Source organism: Amphimedon queenslandica, unplaced genomic scaffold (assembly GCF_000090795.2).
Source record: "Amphimedon queenslandica unplaced genomic scaffold, v1.1 AMPQUscaffold_13360, whole genome shotgun sequence".
NCBI classification, from domain to species: Eukaryota; Metazoa; Porifera; class Demospongiae; order Haplosclerida; family Niphatidae; genus Amphimedon; species Amphimedon queenslandica.
This window is the reverse complement of record NW_003546404.1, coordinates 33,882-56,058: the sequence shown is the minus strand read 5'-3', so window position 1 is coordinate 56,058 and position 22,177 is coordinate 33,882. Positions and strand designations below refer to the sequence as shown.

Below are 22,177 nucleotides of genomic sequence, written 5' to 3'. Positions count from 1 at the left end.
CTCTCCCTCTCTCTCTCAGTTGAGGCAGCTGGTGGTTCATGTCTACCCTGTGTAGTTGACATAAGAGAGGAGTCTCAGATTCAAGCTGCTGTTGATAAAGCAGTTGAGAAGTTTGGTGGCATTGATATATTGGTCAATAATGCTAGTGCCATCAGCCTCACAAGAACACTTGATACAACAATGAAGAAGTATGACATATCATTCACTACATTATATTAGTATTGTACATATAAATGTATCATAGTTCTGCCTATGGCGGTCGGGGGTGGTCGGGACAACCACCTCAACAAATGAACCAACCAGTTCATTACTTAGACCAACCAGCCAGTTAATACTAATAACCATACATAAAGCATGATATTGTAGTCTACTAGTATGGTGTACTTAAATTTAAAAGGAACAATATTAGTCTCCAACCACCTTTAATTTTATTCTAGGCAGATCCCTGATGTATGTATATTATTTAATAGAATAGTGACTTAAGATTTAATGCATATACATGTACATGTAATTGTACTTGTTCAAATTTTATAATTTATTATTTATTTTTATTTCTAGATATGATCTAATGATGGATATCAATACAAGAGGTACCTTCCTGACGTAAGTACATGTAGATTATGCACACAAGCTGAAAGGATGTATGTACATGTATATGTATTATTATTATTATTATTATTATTAGAGGAAGAAAGAAACCACAAACAACTATCATTATTATAATAAATTTTTTAAATATTATTATTATTTTTTTAACATTATGTTTTAGATCGAAATTGTGTCTTCCTCATTTACTGAAGAGTAAGAATCCCCACATTCTCAACATTAGCCCACCATTGAATATGAAACCAATCTGGTTTGCTAATCACTGTGGTAAGCAACTCCATGACAATTCACTAGACTATGTACATGCAGGGTTTTGCCTAGAATAAAATTAAAGGTGGTTGGAGACTAATATTGCTCCTTTTTATTTATGTACACCATACTAGTAGACTACAATATCATGCTTTATGTATGGTTATTAGTATTAATTGGATGGTTGGTCTAAGTGATGAACTGGTTGGTTCATTTGTTGAAGTGGTTGTCCCGACCATCCCCGACCACCATAGGCAGAACTATGTAGGCACATGTACTGGTACATTGTTTATTTTCTAAGGAATTTACTATAGTAGTTACTATAATTATTATGCAATTTTCTTGTACAATGTATGTATGCATGTATCAGGCATCTCCTAGCCATCATCTCTGCTCTACTATTATAACAGCTGGCTCAATTTTTCAGCAACTTTTAAAATTTGTAAAAAATCTAATTTTGATTGGAATCATTCCAAACTTGATACACAGCATAAGAACATGTATATGTATCAGAGAAAATTTTTTAAATGAAGAATTCTCTCCTGGTCATCGTTGGCGAATTTTGGCCAAGAACCCTGTACAGGGACTTTGGCCCGATTTTTTAGCAACTTTAAAAATTCATTAAAAAATCCAATTTTGATTGGAATCAGTTCAAACTTGATACATAGCATAAGAACATGTATATGTATCAGAAAAATTTATAAAAATGAAGAATTCTCTCCTAGTCACTTTTAGCAAATTTTGGCCAAGAACCCTGTACTATAGTACAGGGACTTTGGCCCGATTTTTAAGCAACTTTAAAAATTCATAAAAATTCCAATTTTGATCGGAATCAGTTCAAACTTGATACACAGCATAAGAACATGTATATGTATCAGAAAAATTTATAAAAATGAAGAATTCTCTCCTAGTCACTTTGGCAAATTTTGGCCAAGAACCCTGTACTATAGTACAGGGACTTTGGCCCGATTTTTGAGCAGCTTTAAAAATTCATAAAAAATCCAATTTTGATTGGAATCAGCTCAAACTTGATACATAGCATAAGAACATGTATATGTATCAGAAAAATGTAATAAGAATTAGTTCAAGTCTTATGCACACTCAAAACATAATTATTATGCGTATTTACATTCCTTATGCTTTCATTGTTTCTCTCTTTCATTAGCTTACACAATGGCAAAGTACGGCATGTCTCTCTGTGTCCTTGGCATGGCTAAAGAATTCCAGGAAAGTGGTGTAGCTGTTAATGCATTATGGCCTAGAACAAGTTAGTGATTTTTTTTTCAATAAGTGCATTAAGACTGACTTACATTATGATGTTAGGTCAGCATACCATCAATTTTTAATCAAAAGTGTGGGCGATTTGACCTTTTTGATATTATAATTAAATTAATATTAATTTATTTATGAGACCTGTAAGGTCATATTTCAAAAAAATTCAATTATTATTATTATTATTATTAGTTAGTAATGCGGTAGCGTTACAAAGTAGGATTTGCCCCACTTCAAAATAGCTGCCACAACTTTTGTAGTCTTTTATTATTATTATCATTATTATCCAGGTATTGCTACTGCTGCCATTGAGATGTTAATGGGTGAATCTGGAACCAGTGAAGCTCGTAAACCAGAGATTATGGGAGACGCAGCTTACGCCATATTAACTAAACCTAGTCGTGAGCTTACTGGCCAGTTCCTGATTGATGATGATGTGGTTAGGAAAGAAGGCGTGTCTGACCTGGAGCCTTATAGTGTTACACCAGGTAAAGTTTAAGTTAATTCATACATGTTACATGTAAAACATGTAACATTTTGAGGTGTGTATCAGTAATGTAAGACTTGAGTCCCAGAGGGGAGACATTGAGAGGCAAAGGTCTTACATTATACTGATACTTGCCTCAAAACCATGGTTTATGTATTACATGTTATATGAACATGGCCTACTGTAGCTATAATATTACATGTACTTTTAGAAAATTATATTCCATTACTTTTTTGTATATTTACTTTTATGTTTCTTCTCTCTCTCTCCCTCTCTCTGTCTCTGTCTGTCTGTCTGTCTCTCTCTCTCTCTCCGTCCCTTCTTACCTGATTCACAGGTAGCGAGCTAATGCCTGATTTCTTTTTAGACGAGGCCGAGAAATACTTGAACTCTTTCTTCTCCTCCTCCTCCTCCTCCTCGCCTCCAGACATTAATACTCCTGCTGGTATATTCAACAGCATTCGCTCAATGGCCAGCGAAGCCATTGTCAAACAAATGGGAGCCACGTACCTTTTTGTACTCAGCGGCGAGAACAGCGGAAACTGGCTCCTTGATTTAAAAACCGGGTCAGGCTCCATACAAGAGGTATCTGAGGATACATCAGCTGACGTTACGTTCACGATGGACTCAAAGCACATGGTGGAGCTGTTTCAAGGGAAGATCAATGCCACAGCTGCTTTCATGACCGGGAAACTCAAGATATCGGGGAATATGGGGCTGGCAATGAAACTGGATAAACTTTTAGGACAAGTGAAATCAAAGTTATAAAGAGGAACTAGACTGGTATTAAATATTGAGAGTGACTTTGTGAGAGTGTCTACTAGTATAGTGATAAATTAATTTTAATACTACTGCTATTTTTAGCACAATAGTGTGTGATGATAAGATTTTGTTACTGCGTCGTTTTAAAGTAGTTATAGTTATTGTAAGGTCGCCAATTGTTATTTTGCTATTAAAATACTCTTTGAAATATAAACACGGCAATAATGTAAAAACATTTAATGATATTAAAAAAACATAAAACATTTATTAAAAAAACAATGTCATAAGCAGCCAAGCAAATGAATGAATCAATCAAGGATTGTATCCGATGTTGTCCAGAACAGAGCAATAAGGACCTCTGTATTCACTTTTCATCTAAACACACACAGTGAAGATACCGTATAGCGGGAAATTTTGGAGGGAGTTAAATTTGGCGAGTTGTTCGAAATTAGGTAATTGGCAAATTTTAATTTGGCGAATTAATGGCCGAGTTCCATTGAGGATGCATATAATGAATCAAAATGGCAGGTTTTATTTTGGTGAATGGCTATCAAAACGCCAAATTCACCAAATTTAATTCCATCCAAAATTTCCGTAGTACACTCTCCATCATACACAATGTATTTAAGATACCTCATTAGCTGGTGTCTTAAAGATGATTGTCATCCACTTCCCTACTTCAGAATACGCTGTCCACTCTAAAGTCTGTTGGATAATCCATCACCATATGATCATTAAGAATTGTCATACCTCGTTATTATTGGCAGATTCTCCATTGGGATTACCATACTTGACAAAGTTGGTAAAGTATCTTACAATCGAGTCAGTGAGAGCCGTTTCATCGCTGGTGAAATTAAACCCATTTATGCTAGGAGTATGAAATATGAATGGCAGATCTGAGGCATGGCCTAAGAAATAAAGTAATAATAGTAATATAGTTTTACTATCTCCGTGCCCCCATTCATGGGCTATGTATTACAGGAAGCATTCTTGCAGGCATGGTAGAGTGAGTCTGGGTCCCAGGCATCTGGAAACGACCAGACGTGATCAAAAATGTATCTGTAAACTGGTGAGACGCTGTCTTTTGAGGCAGAGAAGACTTTAGCTGCATAGGATGAGGAGCAAGTGAAAATAGCATCAGTACCAAAGACCTATTGAGGAATTAAATGTGACAATATATAATTGCTATTATTATTATTATTATTATTATTATTATTATTATTATTATTATTATTATTTATTATAGTCAAAGTCTCACAGATGCAACTTTTCTTTGATCCCTTTCATTTGAAGGCGAATAAAGTTTATGAATTTCTTCAAAATGCAGCGGGTAGAGTGCAAATAGTAGTGCATCATATTCTAGTGCCTGTGGGAAAAAATGGAAAACTTAATTATTAAAAATTAGAGTAACGCTTACACCCAAAGTTTTGAAGGAACGATACACAAAGAGAACAGCTTCTTGACTTGTAGTGCCCATAATCAGTGGAACATCTGCTGTTTTACCTTGCTCAAACAATGTCAGGGGCTGATCAGCAAGCTATAAGAAAAAAAAGGCAATCTCAGACAAGTATTGACAATGTATATATACCTCTTCTCCATCAACTATTGGTGTCCATTGTAAAAATATTTCAAGAATTCTGCAATTATTGTTGTGATAATAATCATACTATAAGCTGTTGACTCACTTTGTAATATCAACAATCTTGGAATTGACAGCTGAAGTAGCTTTAGCAACTTCAGTCATTGTCTAGTAGTGTGGGAATTATTGTGCATGAAATGAATCAATAACACAAAAAATTTTTTGCTATACTTTTGAGTAAAGGCAGTCATAATCATTACTCTTGCCACATCCTACATGACAAAGCTAAAAATAGTGAAGAGCTAATATTATAGCTTTACCTAGAGCAGTTGCAAAGTCTTCTCCAAGTTTCCTTGCATCATCAGGTGATTTCAGTGGTGAAGCAAATGGATAACTCTCAATAATAGCCTATAATGAATTTAATCTCATATGGCCCCTGTGTATACAGTAATGGACTGACTTTTTGGAAGAGTCCAGAGCTTTTAGGAGCTACCATGTGAACAGCCACAGAAACTCCTCCAGCACTCTGTCCAGCTATAGTAACGTCATTTGGATTGCCACCAAATGCAGCAATATTCATCCTAACCCACTCCAAGGCTAATCTTTGATCCTGCATTAAAACAATACAATAAAACAATAGTATTCACCTATATATATACCTTTATGTCAAAATTCCCTTTAATTTCTTTGTCTCCAGTCCCATACAATAAATTAGCTAGGGCACCAAGGCGGTAGTTAATTGTGACTAATACTATGCCAGCACTGACAAGAAAGCGCCCGTCATACAGTTTGCTACCGCCATATCCCTTGACAGTTAAATTAATTTTCGTGATCAAGTATTGTATAGATTTACTTGAACAAATTCTCCTCCATGCATGAAGAACATAACAGGTAGATTCTGATCCTAAAGAAAGTATAGCACTAGTATAGCAAGATATTACATTCAATGGTTTACTGCTGTTGCATTCAGTGGAGTGAAGATATTCAAAAGGAGACAGTTCTCAATTTGAACTGTTGGACAAGAAACCTTTGGCGTTGGTAGATCACAGTTCTAATAATTATAAGTAGCATGGATATACTAAATCAATAATAATACTGATTATGATCATAATAGTAATCACCTGAGGGCATCCTAGACCTTCTCTGGTAGCATCAAACACATCATCCCAAGGATCAGGAAACCTGTTCTCATTAAACAATACATAATGTGAATCAATGATGCTTACACTGGGTCAGTCCATCTCTTAGAACCATTCACTGGCCCTGCATATGGTATTGATCTGAATATCTGCATGTTATGTATGACAGATATAAGATATTATCAATATTATCAATATTTTACCCTTGCTGTGTCTACAGTGAGGCCTTGTACCTATAGAAGAAGTCATTTGAGTCATGCCCCCACAAAGCATGCAAAGTCTCACTGACTTTTCCAAACTTTGTTGTCACTATTGGTCCAGAAGGATCTCCAAATGTAGCAGGCAAGGCTATCCCGAGGAGAAAGAAGAAGAGAAAGTTGCTGCAGAGCACCATCTTTTGGAGCCACTCCTTTTTTGATCAGATGATATGATGATCTGATGAATAATTAACATAATGATTAATGAATGATGTCATATCGTCATTCACAAAACAATTGAAAAGAAATGGCTGCTAATGAAGAAGGCCAAGGCTCCTCTTCAAAATTCTTCTTCGACAGTTTTATGTCAGAGTGGCCCCAAGTTGAAGAGAAAGCTCTAGTATTGCTACAAGAACTGCTTAGGATCGACACTCAAAACTATGGCGAGGACTGTACCGAGACAGAAGCAGTGAAGGTCATACAAGAGAGATTTGACGCCTCCAAGGTTGACTATGAAGTAGTGGAGCCTAAACCAGGCCGTGGAAACATAATAGCCCGCATAAAAGGAGACGGCTCCTCGGGTAGGGGCCCTATACTTTTAAGCTCTCATCTAGACACTGTCAAAGCCCCCAAAGAGAACTGGGAAGCCGAAGGATGGAAGCATAATCCTTACGGTGGAGAGATAGACGAGGAAGATGGCTGCCTTTATGGCCGAGGTGCAATCGACATGAAACACATGGCTGCCATGTGCGTGATGATACTTTGTTTCATTAAGGATAATGGCATCCAGCTCTCCCGGGATCTCATCTTTGCTGGACTGGCTGACGAAGAACGTGTTGACTCAACTTACGGCGTTAAATATCTCGTTGAAAACAGACCCGAATTGATCGAAGCTGATGTCGTCATTACTGAAGTGGGTGGGATATCGCTTCACAACGAAGGAAAAGAGATGTTTTCTGTCATGATCGGAGAGAAAGCTTCTTCATTAATCAAGATAACTGCTAAGGGACCAGGTGGACATGCGTCTGTCTATCATTTCGATAATCCACTGGGTACCATAGGCTCAGTTGCCAACGTATTATCAAAAACTCCTTTACCATTACGTATTGTACCAGCTGGACGAGCTACTATAGAGAGTGTGTCAGCTCAACTGCCTTTGGTAAAAAGGGTTTTATTTCGACAGCTTCTCTCCCCTACTCTATCAAATCTTGTAGCTAAGGCCTTCCAAATGGAGCAGTATCAGGCTTTCATGCCTTTGCTTCATAACACTGCTAGCCCCACTATAATAGAAGGAGGTAATCAAGCTAATCAGATACCCTCCGAGGTTTCTTTGACTGTTGACTGTCGCATACTTCCGGGACTAACAGTCGAAGACGTCTTGGATGACCTTCGATTTGTTATTGGGCTGGAAAAGTTTGAGCCAAGAGCGATGCCAAACGGAGAGGAAATGGCTCCTGAATTAAGCATGGAGGTGATCAAACATCGCTATACGTATAGCCAGGATCCAAACGCACCTGAAATAGTTGAAGTGGTTGATATTATAAGAAGTGTCATTAGAGAGAGAGCTAATGGTGCACCAGTGATAACTAACCTCTTACCTGGCGGGACTGACCTTACTTATTATTCTCGTCATCCCACAAAGACCCCGGTGTGTTTGGGATTCACTCCGACTCGTTTTCCTCCTGGCATGAAATTGGTTGCTTTGTTTCATGGAGTTAACGAGCGTATTCCTGTTGATGGTTTCAAGTGGGGAGTCCGTGTGCTGGCTGATGTAGTAGCTGAGTTGTGCGGAGCCAAGAGATAGTAACACTGTGCGTATGATTAATATTAATGTACTACTGATATGATCTATGTATTAATTATACTGCTTTAATGAGATTAACCACAATAATCTAATAATAATGATGATTATCATTGTGTTTGAGTTATTTCATGATTATTTGTTGCATATTGAAAGAAAAAATATGTTATTTCAATCAAACGGAACCGAAAAGAAATATAGTGCCTTTGAAGCTTGAGTAAACATGTTATGGTATTGATAAACTGCTAGTTGGTATACAAACATTTACATTCAGTTTCAATGTAAACTGATAGCGAAACGGCTATATAAGTCACTTGCATAGTTATACTGAGCCACACGTCTTTTTTGGTAAAGAATAATGAAGTCGATTGTCCTCCTTGTTCTAACTCTTACTCTGAGTTTGATAGCAGCAACTACTGCTCATAGTAAAGACCCTGGTTTACGCATTGCTGTCTCTTCAAAAGGACTAGACTATGTTCAAAAGGCTGGCATATTCATCCTTGAGGGTTTACTGGGCAATACCGTCCTGCCAGATCTCTCCGGAAAGGTCAAGCTAGATTACAAGATTGGTCACGTTACTTTACACTGGACTGTCTCTAAGCTTCACATAGACACTCTCTCCATACCTGTGTCTAGTTTGACTCCAAGCCAGTCAGGGCTCACTTTCAAAGCATCGCAAATAAGCGTTGAAGTCAAAGGCCACATACATACGAGCAACTCCCATCATGACATTATTCATGTGAGTGCAAGCACTGATATGACAGTGAGTCTTTCTAATGTATCTTTTGATGTTGGAGTCCTACTAACTAGAGATAGCAAAGGCCATCCTAATGTTAGTACAACAGAGTGCTCTGCTTCTGTCTCTAGTGTACACCATAAGTTTCACGGCGGCTCAAAGTGGGTTTATAAGACAGTCGATCACATTGAGGATTTTGATCACATGCTCTCAAAAAATTTCCAGCCGGCATTTTGTAAAGGCGTTAAAAATGCTATTAATCATCACGGGAATCAAATGCTAAAGAACATACCACTGACTGTCCCAATTAACAAGCTAGTTGAGGTTAACTATGCTTTGACTGATACACCGCTTTATTCAGACCAATACATTGCAATCGATTATAGTGGTGAGTTCCAGTTGATATCCAATCCTCAAGATCCTCCTTTTAGCCCTCCTTTTCTACCACCTCCGAGCAACGAGAAAGATCACGAAATGATGAGTATATGGTTCACTGACTATATTGCTAATACTGCAGGTCTGGTCTACCATGAATCAGGAATACTTTCCTATAACATCACACCTGACTCTATTCCTGAGCATTCACCATTAACCCTCAATACTTCATCATTTAGACTCATTCTCCCAGCGTTGTTTAAAGCCTATCCTAATATGGGGATTATATTGAGTATTAAAACAACCAAGCCACCTCATTTCCAAATTGACTCAAAAGCCGTGTCTCTATTGCTTGCAAGCGAAGTGAATGTGTTTGTCAAATCTAGCACCGTTGCTCCACTTTTAGCAGCCAAGCTTGGACTTACTGGAAGTCTTACAGGTGATTTGTGGATGGAGCATCATAATGGGAAAGTTGTGATGTGTGGAAATGCAACTTCGCTTGAGTTCGAATTCAATGTGATCTCATCTGCTGTTGGCACTCTTGATGTTAAAGGTCTTAATCAAGTCATGACGAAACTCGGTGAACCAATTTTGATGGAATTTATTAATTTGCATGGAGGAAGTGGGCTTGAGATACCAATGGCTGACGGGATTGAGCTAACCAAATCAAAGGTCATGCTTGGTGAAGGATACTTGAAGATTGTTACTGATATTAAATACAACGTGTAATAAAAACATTGCATGCCTTTGATTCAGCATTTTATATTGTGTGGTAGATCTAGCTAAAATTTTATAGTGTGTGCTGTATTCATCTGTGTTGTGGCTACAAAAAAAATAATTTTTAAAAATTAATTTCTGCACAAGTCTTGGGAGGGGCTGCATGGTTACTGGTATAATGGCCTCCAAGGATTTTGAAGATTACAATCAAGCATCCAAAGTGTACGACTCAAGTCAGTTTGGCTATATGTAGCTTTACCTTGAGATGCCTTTATAGATAGACAGGCAGTTGGAATAGATGTGATTCTTGGAGCAGTAGCTCGTGTAATGAAAGACAGACCACTAAAGGAAGCTTCCATTGTTGATATTGGTAAAGTTTTTAATTTGCACGAACCTTGTAAAATTGCTGTCCTGTTTATAGGTTGTGGTACTGGTAATTATGCAGTGGGATTAAGTCCTTTTGTTGGTAATATTACTGGTATTGAATATAACAAAGGAATGATGGAGCAAGCTATTAAGAAAACTGAGCATCTACCAAATGTTAAGATAATGGAGGGAAGTGCTCTTAACATTCCACTAGAAGACAAATACTGTGATGTTATCATCTGTACACAGGTACATATATGATTGTTTTCTTTCCTAGGAATTTACAATAGCAGAGTTTAGTTATTTTGACTGTTTTTATAGTTAATATTGCTTTATGCACTCTTAGGTATTGCATCATGTTTAAATAGTATTTTTTTTTGCCATTATGCTATGTAGAAAGTTTTAGCTGATTCCGACTTATATCTTTTGAGTTATGGTAAATGCAGTCTCAAAGCTATTGATGCATAGATCTAACATAATTTCAATCATAATAATTAATAGCACTGCTATTATAAAGAGCAATCCTCTCTTATACTCATTAGGTACTACATCATCTCTCAGGCCCTGACTATGCTGGCCCTACCAAAGCAATAAGTGAAGCTTACAGAATATTAAAAGATGAAGGGGCCTTTGTCATCAATACACTGTCACACGATCAAATCCTCCAGTCAATGTTTATGTTCAAAATAATACCAAAAGCATCGAAGCATCTCTGCAACAAGTATTTTAATATAAATTATTACAATTATAGTTTATATTCAATAGGTACCCTCCTGTTAGTGTATTGCATGATAGATTGTCTAAGATTGGTTTCAGAGTACAGTCTGTGTTGGCTCATTGTCATGAGTCCATCATTAAAATGGACACATACTTGGATGTTAACGGACCACTTGACCCTGAATGGAGAAAGGCCAATAGGTAAAAAAGTAAATTAATTATGAATGATTTATGTCCCTCATTTTTTATAAATTTTGTGTTTATTTCTAATTATCATAGTATATTTGCTTTGGCTACACCAGAGGAACTTGAGGAATCATTGAAAGATTGGAGGAAGAAGATAGAAGATGGTACTGCTCAACAGTTTATTGATGATGTTGAGACTGTTAGGAAAAGAATCGGACAGACTACAACAATAGTTGCATATAAAGGACTTTAGAAATTTGTAATTGTGTGTATGCAGAAAAACATAATTAGCAAGTCTGTTTAGGGAGGGGCTGTTAGAAATGGCTTCCAAGGATTATGAAGATTACAATAAAGCGTCCAAAGACTATGACTCATGTAAAAACTAACTGTTCTGTGTGTATAACCCTATCCGTTTATAGGTAGGCAGGCAGTTGGAATAGATGTGATTCTTGGAGCAGTAGCCCGTGTAATGAAAGGCAGATCAATAAAGGAAGCTTCCATTGTTGATATTGGTACTAATTAATAATGTGACTCTCTTGCTAAAGTGACTGGGTCCATATCTATGGTCATACTGTATGCAAGTTTGTAAATTTGACCATAAGGCTTGAGCACAGTTGCATGTTTTGCATTTGCATTACATGTCGGCTCCTGACCACACCTAAATTAATTTTTTGTAATTTTTATTAAAATGATGTAGCTGTAGCTAGTAATTATACTCCCATTGTTTATAGGCTGTGGTACTGGTAATTATGCAGTGGCATTAAGTCCTTTTGTTGGTAATATTACTGGTATTGAATATAACAAAGGAATGATGGAGCAAGCTACTAAGAAAACCGAGCATCTACCAAATGTTAAGATAATGGAGGGAAGTGCCCTTAGTGTTCCACTGGAAGATAGATACTGTGATGTTGTCATTTGTACACATGTAAGAATTAGATAACATATTGTTTTATGGGCTTTATTATTTTGACTGTTTTAATGGGAATAAAAATCAATATTATTATTAGAGTCTGCTTTATTTACTCTTTAGGTATTGCATCATCTATCAGGTAGTTCCCCTCCAGAGTATGCTGGTCCTACCAAAGCAATAAGTGAAGTTTATAGGATATTAAAAGATGAAGGTGCTTTTGTCATCAATACTCTTACATCTGAGCAGTTACTTGAGTCATATTTTATGTATAAAATAGTATCAAAGGCATCCGAACGTCTTAGTGAAAAGTAATATCTGACATAGTTGTATTCTATATAAAACTCTACTTAACTATAGGTACCCTCCTGTTAGTGTATTGCATGATAGATTGTCTAAGATTGGTTTCAGAGTACAGTCTGTGTTGGCTCATTGTCATGAGTCCATCATTAAAATGGACACATACTTGAATGTTAACGGACCACTTGACCCAGAATGGAGAAACACCACAAGGTAAAGCTAACATCTGAATTCATTTTTGATATTATTATTATTATTTTTAATTGCAGTATTTGGGCGGCAGCTACACCAGAGGAGCTTGAGGAATCATTGAAAGATTGGAGGAAGAAGATAGAAGACGGCACTGCTCAACAATTTATTGATGATGTTGAGACTGTTAGGAAAAGAATTGGACAGACTACAACAATAGTTGCATATAAAGGACTTTAAAGGATAGTTAAGTCATAATATTCAAATCTTGATTCATGGTAACTTTGTAGTTTAATTATGATGGGATTCATTACTAATTTACAAATTTGCAACTTTGTTATTTGAATGTCTGTATCACTCTTCTATTTCCAACATGCACATTTACAATGCACATGCATATCATATTACATGTACTGAGCCACTGATGCACTGTTGTGATAGGCTATGAATTATGATACTGTGATGAATGCTATTTAAAGCATGGGTGGTGATAATAACTCTCATTAAATCAAAAGCATGATAAAAATATGATACACTTGTGCTATAAACAAAATAATATTTTATAACCTACAGTGTAAATAGTTAAGTGCATGTATGCTATAGGTAAAGTTAGTGCATTTTATCTAAGACATCAGTGAAGAAGTCATCCAGTTGTAGACTAGGCAGTTCTGTATCATTCTCACTGTCATTTTCTACCTCTTCCTCATAAGAATGATCTTCATTATCTGCTTGTATGATATCCTTTACTTTGTCATCTTGCAATTCTACTGCTTCTAAGCCATTTTCCTTTAATTTTTGATGGTCTGTACTTGGATTTTCTTCAGTTAATTCTTCTGAGTTGCTCTCAAATCTCTGAGAATGTAAAGATTTAGTGATACGTTTAAATAGCGAAGGCTTCAAGAAGGATTTCTGCTCATATTTACAATGATAAATTACATTGTCCCACAGCGTTGATAGCCAGTCTGAATCAATTGGTAAATCTCTTTTATTTGCACTACCAGCTAGTACTATTGGAATAGTGCTGGTTATGTCTTTATGAAGGCGAGTGTGCTTTTGAAATAATTCCTTTATCTTGGCAATTGTTCTCTCTATTGTCATCTTCTGAACGTCGGTATTCAAGCTGTACCCCTGATATCCTTCTTCAAGCTGAACTATAAATGCATTAGCAAATGTAAGGACTACAATGGTCCTCTGCCACATTACAGTTTTCAGCAGTTTTCCAGCTAGTGAGAGCATTTGAAAGACCTTCTCATCGAATCGACAATCCATCCTCAATGTAAGGAGCACCACGTTGTATCCACCAATGGGAGCATTCTCTGAAATATTCTTAAGAATTTTCTTATCTGTAGATGCAGAGCCAGTAAAGCCAACAGTATCATAAGCTTTTATCTCTATTCCTTCATACTGTCCTATGTGGCACTCCATTTCAGACTGGCAGGACTCTGGGACACACTGTGTTCTAGCTAGGACCTCTCCCATCATTGCATTGAGTATGCTAGACTTCCCTGAGCCTGTTATTCCTAGGCAGAGTATGTTCAATGGTCTCTGTCTTCTCTTGAGGTTCTCTTTTCTTTCCTTGAGGAGGCTCTCATCAAAGCTCCTAGCATTGTACTCAAGGAGAGAGAAGGAATCTGGGCTGGCTTCAGCCATAGCTGTGAAAAAGTTGACACTTCTGTAGCAAAGTTGATTCATGATTGTGGAATGAATAATGTCTTGGGAGATGCATGACACATTATTTAAATATGCATGGTCACAATTTGAACCCAGTATCATGTAAACATCTTATTTTGCTAATAATTATAATTTAGTCTTTGCAAAATTGCTTAGACTCATGTTTCTAAAGCAAAACTGTCCCTGCCTACAACAAATGTATTACATGTGCATACAACAAAGTGGATTTGTATAAGGTATATGCATGTAATGTCTGCAGTTAAAAGAATAAAGACATATGAGTCTATTAGTTTTAGCTAGACTAGAAACTGCTATAGGGAACTCTGTATTTAATGAGAATAATCAAAGAGCTATATATACATAAATTAGTCAAATCATACAGCAAAGTCTGAAAAAAATTACAACAAAATATATTTTATTATCTATTGACATTATTATTGATTTCTGCCAATTTCTATTTTTTAGCTTATTGTCCAGTTATTAATATTATTTTTATATTATAATACACACAGCAGACTCTTCCCTGTTTTGTTTATCACCATCTGTAAGCTCTCCTATTATTACAAGTAATATATATATATATAGTATCATTTTAAAGTGACATACTTTCCAATAACTCAGCAATATCTCTGTTCTCTTCCATTCCAAAGGCTTTACGCAATTGAAGAGGAGTCCTTCCAGAAGAGTCTTTAGGATTCCGATCAGCACTATACTTCAATAATAACTGTACAATTGATCATTTATAAGCACAATCATTAATAGGGCTGGTTTAATTTACATTCAATATTTCGCTATGACCATATAAAGCAGCATAATGAACTGGTGTCCTTCCATATTGGTCCTGAATGTCAAGGGAAACCTGCTGTCCTTTGCCTACTAAGTATCAGTATAAAGTTGTGCTAGACAATAAGTACTTGTCATTGAGTTGAGTAAGGCTTGTAGGTATGTAGCTGATGGTAGAGCACTAGCATGATGGAGTGCAGTCAATTTGTGCTTGTCTGAATGTACTGCAAATACTGGACAAGCTTTTAATAGGCACTATGGAATTATAAATAAAACTTCAAATATTTTATCAATGATACTGACTTCAAGGCATTGAAGCCTTTCGTTTTGAATGGCATAAATAGCAAAATTTCGTCCACATTTGTCAACCCTTGTTAGGTCAGTACACCTATATGACAATGTATTAATGCGGTATTATTATAAACGTGATGAATGAACCTTTGTAAAAGCAGCTTCAAATGCTCTGGATGATCATAAAAAATTGCCCAGTGGATAGGAGTCAAACCATTTTTGTCTTCTTCTCTTTCAAGATTGTGTTTATGTGAGTATCTGCAAGTTAAATCAAGCTTAGAGTGTTAATACTTGAAAAGGATAATCATTTACCTTAAAACTATTTTTAGACAGTGTGTAGTAGGAGGTACAACACTCCAATGAAATGCACTGTGCAACTACGGTCATACTAATAATAAATAGAATAATATATATTAATATTACCATTTTGTCTTTTATTGCAACGTTGGCTCCTTTACTGGCAAGTACTGCCAGTGCTTCTTTATGCCCATGATAGCAAGCAATGTGAACAGCTGTCAAGCCACTTTTATCTCTGTTGTCTGGAACAGACCCGTACTCCAGTAACGTTCGGCATGAAGTAGCCTAAAAATACTGTAACTAGCATGAAGTCTGCATTATTGATCTACTTTGTTGCCCAGTGCAGCAAACATTAGCGGAGTCCTGTGTCTATCGTCAAGTTGGTCCACCCCATACCAGTGAATGAGGTGTTTTATGACACCAGCATCGTTCTTTGTCGCTGCTTGATAATGTAAAGGATGTGGATAATCACTACAACTAAAGTCCAATGATGTTTCAATAACTAGAATAATAGTTCAAGAGGATGTATTTACCTTTCCAATGTTTGTAAATCTGGGACTCTTTCAAAAGCTTTTAAATTTGGAGCTGTTTCATTCGATGGTGTCTATTAGAAAATTGAAAATATTTTGGAATCCTGATTAGAAACAAACCTTAGGATCTGCATTTTCATCATCTAGATAATCATAATTGTCATCTGGTTCTTGATTTCTTTGATGTTCATGACTTGAAGCTGCTATACGTGAAAATAACAAAATTGTCAATACTGGGCATTAGTCATAATTTTTCATCTTACTATCTTCTGTAGTTAGTTGTCCATCTGATGTAGGCTGCTGGGCAGCTTGTGGAACAAGTGTTGCTTCTACTGATGGGAAATCAGGCTCTTCCGTGTTACTGTAGCCAGTAGAATCCACCAATTTTTGAGGAACAAGTGTAGCAGTGAGTGTAGAAGGTTCAGGATCATTCTCTTCTATGATGCTATTTGACTTTTGAAGTGGAGGTAGCAGATGCGGACCTGATATTGGCTGAGAAGGAGATGTTGGAGATGATATATGAATTGGTTGAAGCTTCTGGCTCATAGGCTTAATAGTATCCTCAACATTAAAGAACTGCTCTCTTTCTGGGGATTTAAGATCATTCCCTTTGTTGCGATTGCTTTGATCGGCGGTTAGCGTTTGTTCCTTTGGGCCCTTACTTCCATGACCTAAAAGTGCTTGTATTTCCTCTTGGGTTAATGGCTTAGCAAGTTGACGGGCCTCTCTTGCATAATAGAAGAGGTACGATGAATTGAAAAATACACTAAGAATATAAATAATTAATATACAGTGCATTAAAATATCAGATATACCTTGCTCCTTCTGAATGAAAAATTGCTCCTTTGTCTAGCAAAATCTGACCGATTTTCTCAGCATCTTCCTCATTTTCAACGCCAGCAATATTCTTTACTAGCCACGTCACGATATCTGCACCAGAAAAAACAGCTCCTTTACCTGTAAAAATAGAGTCAAGTATTTTATATTATGAATTATACTATGTACCTCTGTGTATTTTAACATCTTCCAAAGCTCCAGTCAATGCCCTTGGTACTCCTTTGTCAGGTTCTTGGATTACAGATACTAATGCTTCTATTGTGAGATCCTCCGAGGTTGTCTCCTGGGGGCCTGATGACTCCAGTGTTCCAAACATATTGAGAGTAAAACGTCTCTTCATCTTTTTCTGTGAGCCAGATTTGGTATGCTCAGAACCAACTAGAGTTAAATAAGTAAACATAAATAAATAGCATCATATGTATTTACTTGATTTATCTAAGCTAGTTTCATCATCTTCACTGTCACTGCCTTCAGATTCGTTTCCTTCTCTGACAGCTGTTGCCAGTGCCTTTGCAGCAAATTCAGCATCTTTATTATCACTTGTCACCTCATCTAACTGCCCCTCTTCCCTTCCTCCTTTACCAGGGGCATTCCCATAGAGCTTCCTTAACTCTTTCATGTAAGCATCCATTAGTGCCTTCTTTGCCAGCTCTGTCTTGTCTGGTTTATTGGTAATGTTTCTTGCTTTCGAGAGCAACTGGAGAGAACTTAAAATCTGCTCGTGACTGCTGCAATGTGTTACACTAGGTGAATTGCATATTAAAAGTGTCTTGCAGTTACCACCCAGTGCATCTTTTAATAAAGGTTTAAGTTTGGAGCCTTTTAATGCATCAGAGGTTGCTTCTTCTGATCGGTGAGTCAATTCAGGTGTGCCTGGTAGTAATGATGAGGTTTGTGTGAGTGTGCTTATTGTGACAAAGAAATCTCTAATGCTACAGGCAGTGGCTGGGAGTTCTTGACTGGTCAATAATTGATTCACATCAAGCAAGTCAGGCTTGCTGATGCTAATGAATGAGAGTGTACCACTGATTGGTGAGAAGAGAGACCCAAACTCTGAATATTTCACGCCAATCGTGAAAACTGTGTGACGAAGTGAATCAGAGCTGTGACATCGCAGATACTTTTCCATCATGACCTGCCCATGCTCCAATAGTTTCTTGACTCCATTTACTCTCTTTGCCTCTGAAGTAATGCAATCAAGCAATTCACTCATTTCTAAAACTGGGCCTTTGTTCTCTCTTATTTCTCCTACCCTATCTCCAGGGAGCTGATGAAAGAGATCGTACAGTGTCTCATCACAGAGCATTAAAAAGGTGCATGGTACAACAAGATTGGCTGTTACACCGGATTTCTTGAGCCTTTTCAATGTGTTAAATATCTGCCTAGCAGCTCTGATTATCAGCCCTTTCTGAGTCTGTACTGCATCCCCTAGCATTGATTGGTTACCTAGTGATAGTACTGTCCCGTTGAATCCCTCAAGAACACTATTAATGAGCGGAGAGACTCTTGCCTTGTGTATATCTTGCTCTTTAGTCTCAGAAGAGCAGGAGTACACTTCGTCAAAGATCAAGTTGCTTGTTTGTTGTGATGGGTGGGGCTCGTTCTCTTCTTGCTGGAGCTCCCCTATTGTTACTTTTAAAACTCCTTTCTTATCTCCTTCCTCCAGTCTAACGACTTCACCAGGTTCTCCTTTGACTGATTCATTAGTAGAAGGAGCCAAAAGACGAAGAGCAACTGTTATATTGTGAGAATCATCCATTGTCTGGCAGTGGCAGAGGATAAGGCAACGCCCACACACCCAATAAATAAATCATTAATGATAATCATTATTATTATTGTCTAATGTCTTATAGCAGATAGAGCAATACAGCGAGGAGATATTGCTGGAACAAACAATTGAGAGAGCCATGCCTCCTTGATATTGCATTCTTCCTACAAACAAATAACATAGTAAAATAGCAATGCTTGGTGATAAAATAGTATCTATATATTACTTGATGTTCTTGTAGAAATAGCAGTCGATCTAAGAGCACCAGTGATTCTATCAATGGAGCTATAACAGCTCTCACCTAATACATAAAATACAAACCTCAATGGTATTTTATCAAAAATTACAAGGAAAAAAATCTTAATTTTAATAATATTGTCTGATATGTATACACGTTGAGCTGATTCCAATCAAAATTGAATTTTTTACAATTTTTTTTTGTTTCTCAAAAATCAGGCCAAAGTCCCTGTACTATAGTACAGGGTCTGAGGCCAAATTTTGTCAAAATTGAAACAAAAAGAATATGCCATTTTTATAATTTCATCTGATACATATACATGTACTTATGTTGCATAGAAAGTTTAAGCTGATTCCAATCAAAATTGGATTAAAAATTTTTTTTAACATTACTCAAAAATCAGGCCAAAGTCCCTGTACTATAGTACAGGGTCTCGAGCCAAATTTTGTCAAAATTGAAACTAAGAGAATTTGCCATTTTTATGATTTTATCTGATACATATACATGTTTTTATGCTGAGAATAAAGTTTGAGCTAATTCCAATCAAAATTGGATTTTTTACAAATTTTTTCTGTTTCTCAAAAATCAGGCCAAAGTCCCTGTACTATAGTACAGGGTCTCGGGCCAAATTTCATCAAAATTCAAAAGGAGAAAATTCTTTATTTTATAGCTTTTTTTTGATGCATATACATGTACTTATGTTGCGTAGAAAGTTAAAGCTGATTCCAATCAAAATTGGGTTAAAAATTTTTTTTAACATTACTCAAAAATCTGGCCAAATACCCTGTACTATAGTACAGGGTCTCGGGCCAAATTTTGTCAAAATTGAAACAAAAAGAATTTGCCATTTTTATGATTTTATGTGATACATATACATGTTTTTATGCTGAGAATAAAGTTTGAGCTAATTCCGATCAAAATTGGATTTTTATGAACTTTTGAAGTTTCTCAGAAATCAGGCCAAAGTCCCTCCTGTACTAAAACAGCCGAGGGAGTTCCTCTTTTCAGAATAATAATCTCTGTAATCTATTATTAGCAGTAATAAGGAATGCTGCACATACTTGTAGGTATCTTTGCAGTTCTGTTAGTCTTGGAAGGAGCAATGTATAATAATACTCCAGTCTATCGTTTGATGGTTGGTTTTGTTCTCGGATATTGAGTCTTTTAAGAGCTCGTCTAACATAATCAGTGAAACTGTTGTACTTCTTAACCCGTCCAACTAACAGCTCCCTAGCACTGAATAAATTAAGAAATAAAGTGCATCAATTATTAATTAGTTTTAGTGGCCTTTAGAATCTGCATGCTTCATTCATTATAAACTTAAGAGTTAATATATGGCATGGCTAACAATACTTACTCTTGGGGAGTTTGAATTAACTTCATTTCTTTCTGAAGTATTACCTAATGTGAAGAGACATTAAATAACAATGCAATACTCCAGAAAACATTATCTACACCTAAGCATTGGTTTAAAATAGGTATACATGTACCTGGAGAACAGCTCTGAAGAATATTGATTCAAGTGCTTTACCGGATGTAACTGTAGAGAAATGAGCCTCAGACTGACATGAAAGCATACGAGTGTTACGACCGAGAAAGGCACCATGTCCCTTTAGAAACTGACTCATTGGGAATCCAGGAACAGCATCTGTGAGATATAAATGAGAAAAAGGAATAGAAGAAATGGAAAGGTAAAATAAAAAGTAGGAGGAATAGCAAAATAAACAAAAAGTAGAATAGAAAGAAAAGCAATACCGTAGGGCGCTTTTTTTCAAGGGCTGTAAATTTAGCAAATTTCACGATTTTTAAAAAATAAAAAAATCAAATTAATACAGTACAAGATGACAGACGGCATAAATTCATGAAAATTAAAATTAAATCCGCAAAATAAAAATCCACAAAATCTATAGCCTTCGAAAAAAAGGCGCCCTACGATATGACATAATTATATGTACCTGTGACATCTTCTCTCTCAGTTATATGATGGTAGCAGCAGCCCACGATACACACACATTGTATCAGAGGCTCTTTAATGAACTGCCTCAGTATAACAGAGGCCAAATCGCCACAGGTATGTAGTCCAACTAGTCCCAAAGGTCGTGTAGTGTCTATTGCACCTCCAGCTATATCAATAATGCTGTCACTGCCTGATATGTAGTGGGTGATGGGTGTGTATGAGTCTGTTAGAGGACAAGGTACTGGTTGAGTGTGACTGCTTGATACTGCATTAGTTCCTGTACTGGTATCATTGTCCATTCCTTTATCTGATGCTGTTATTTCTTTATTGTTAAGTGGATTTTGAGATCCAGTTATGTTACTTGGGGCATCACAGTTTTCATTTTGCTTCGATAAACCACTAGACTCTATAGTACACACTGCTGCTTCTACTGGTGTGGTATTTTCTTCCTGAACGCTAATCACTGCAGTAGTAATAGAAATATCCTCAAGTCCTTTATTAATACAGTTATTGTCTTTAGTTAATGTATCATGGCTAGTTGATTCAGTCTCAGATAATGTTAAAGTCTCTTCAAATGGTAAATGAAGTGAGTCGAAATCATCAAATGGATCACATCCATGTTCTATTTTTTTCCTATCTTCCTTTTCATCTCCCTTTTCTTTGTTAGAAGTTACTTTTTCTTTCGGATGGCTCTTAAAAAATTTCTCAACTTTTCTACATCTCTCCAAAGCCCCAAGAGTCGTGACTGGCTGTGATTCTATTCCAACGACTTTCAGTTGATGACTGAATGAAAGAGTCTCACTCAAATATCCTTTACCACTCCCAATGTCTATCATCTATAATAATAATAATAATAAAATTATACAGTATTTGCTCACACATGCTATAAAAATTCCATTTGATCTGCATTAGAAACTACTGTAAGCTGTTTAGCAAGGAATTAAAGCATTAAAAGGCAATTTATATATGAAACACATGTACATGTAATGAAATAAGATACTTTAATAAAAAATAAATGGGGCGAGCAAAAGCGAGCCAAATAAAAAAATTTATAAATAAAAAAAATTTAAAATAAAATAAAAAATTGAAAATAAAATAAAAAATTCAAAATAATACTAAAAAATAAATTAATAAATAAATTAATTAAAAAAATTTTTTCAATTAAAAAATAAAATAAAATAAATTTTTTAATTAAAAAATAAAATAAAATAATAAATAAA

General features: G+C 36.2%; 6 protein-coding genes across 8 annotated transcripts in view; 3 read left to right on the top strand and 3 right to left on the bottom strand.

Moving 5' to 3' along the window:
- The window catches only part of LOC100633768 (hydroxysteroid dehydrogenase-like protein 2), a 4,813-nt gene extending 1,274 nt beyond the window's left edge, over nt 1-3,539 (top strand). Inside the window, exons 3-8 of the mRNA XM_003387191.3 lie at nt 20-188; nt 559-603; nt 770-873; nt 2,021-2,122; nt 2,418-2,615; nt 2,952-3,539. Coding sequence (XP_003387239.1) covers nt 20-188; nt 559-603; nt 770-873; nt 2,021-2,122; nt 2,418-2,615; nt 2,952-3,382 — 1,049 coding nt within the window. The 3' untranslated portion in view covers nt 3,383-3,539. The remainder of the gene's footprint in view (nt 1-19; nt 189-558; nt 604-769; nt 874-2,020; nt 2,123-2,417; nt 2,616-2,951) is intronic.
- A 38-nt stretch (nt 3,540-3,577) lies between these two features.
- LOC100634023 (cAMP-regulated D2 protein-like) lies at nt 3,578-6,513 on the bottom strand. The gene is made up of 18 exons (XM_003387193.2): nt 6,384-6,513; nt 6,298-6,327; nt 6,182-6,243; nt 6,077-6,137; nt 5,911-6,006; nt 5,809-5,859; nt 5,615-5,761; nt 5,416-5,565; nt 5,276-5,363; nt 5,187-5,227; nt 5,062-5,123; nt 4,965-5,013; nt 4,794-4,913; nt 4,635-4,742; nt 4,356-4,527; nt 4,127-4,284; nt 4,010-4,081; nt 3,578-3,751 (listed from the first exon to the last, which is right to left on the bottom strand). The coding sequence occupies exons 1-18, from the start codon at nt 6,486-6,488 to the stop codon at nt 3,689-3,691; spliced, it is 1,635 nt and encodes a 544-aa protein (XP_003387241.2). The 5' UTR covers nt 6,489-6,513; the 3' UTR covers nt 3,578-3,688.
- A 59-nt stretch (nt 6,514-6,572) lies between these two features.
- Nucleotides 6,573-8,273, top strand: LOC105313048 (aminoacylase-1-like). Its single transcript, XM_019997644.1, has one exon. The coding sequence runs from the start codon at nt 6,599-6,601 to the stop codon at nt 8,093-8,095; it is 1,497 nt and encodes a 498-aa protein (XP_019853203.1). The 5' UTR covers nt 6,573-6,598; the 3' UTR covers nt 8,096-8,273.
- A 120-nt stretch (nt 8,274-8,393) lies between these two features.
- LOC100633896 (bactericidal permeability-increasing protein-like) lies at nt 8,394-10,055 on the top strand. Its single transcript, XM_019997645.1, has one exon. It carries the CDS (start codon nt 8,451-8,453, stop codon nt 9,930-9,932), a length of 1,482 nt encoding a protein of 493 aa, XP_019853204.1. The 5' UTR covers nt 8,394-8,450; the 3' UTR covers nt 9,933-10,055.
- A 4,664-nt stretch (nt 10,056-14,719) lies between these two features.
- On the bottom strand, nt 14,720-18,765 carry LOC109582743 (uncharacterized). Of its 3 annotated transcripts, none has more exons than XM_019997651.1 (15): nt 17,421-18,765; nt 17,163-17,372; nt 16,973-17,114; nt 16,421-16,923; nt 16,278-16,360; nt 16,161-16,231; nt 15,957-16,104; nt 15,754-15,912; nt 15,643-15,707; nt 15,478-15,588; nt 15,343-15,427; nt 15,171-15,294; nt 15,035-15,132; nt 14,863-14,980; nt 14,720-14,810 (listed from the first exon to the last, which is right to left on the bottom strand). In XM_019997651.1, exons 1-15 carry the CDS (start codon nt 18,751-18,753, stop codon nt 14,749-14,751), a joined length of 3,312 nt encoding a protein of 1,103 aa, XP_019853210.1. In that variant the 5' UTR covers nt 18,754-18,765; the 3' UTR covers nt 14,720-14,748. The 3 variants fall into 3 exon arrangements, with proteins under 3 accessions (XP_019853210.1, XP_019853211.1, XP_019853212.1); XM_019997652.1 differs by having other exon boundaries at nt 15,035-15,129; XM_019997653.1 differs by having other exon boundaries at nt 16,278-16,357.
- Nucleotides 18,764-22,177, bottom strand: part of LOC105313046 (methyltransferase-like protein 25) — a 5,674-nt gene continuing 2,260 nt past the window's right edge. The window contains exons 3-8 of the mRNA XM_011406162.2: nt 20,956-21,793; nt 20,491-20,648; nt 20,358-20,401; nt 20,062-20,236; nt 18,989-19,063; nt 18,764-18,926 (exon numbers count right to left, since the gene is read on the bottom strand). Of these exons, the coding sequence (XP_011404464.1) occupies nt 18,834-18,926; nt 18,989-19,063; nt 20,062-20,236; nt 20,358-20,401; nt 20,491-20,648; nt 20,956-21,793 (1,383 nt within the window). The 3' untranslated portion in view covers nt 18,764-18,833. The remainder of the gene's footprint in view (nt 18,927-18,988; nt 19,064-20,061; nt 20,237-20,357; nt 20,402-20,490; nt 20,649-20,955; nt 21,794-22,177) is intronic.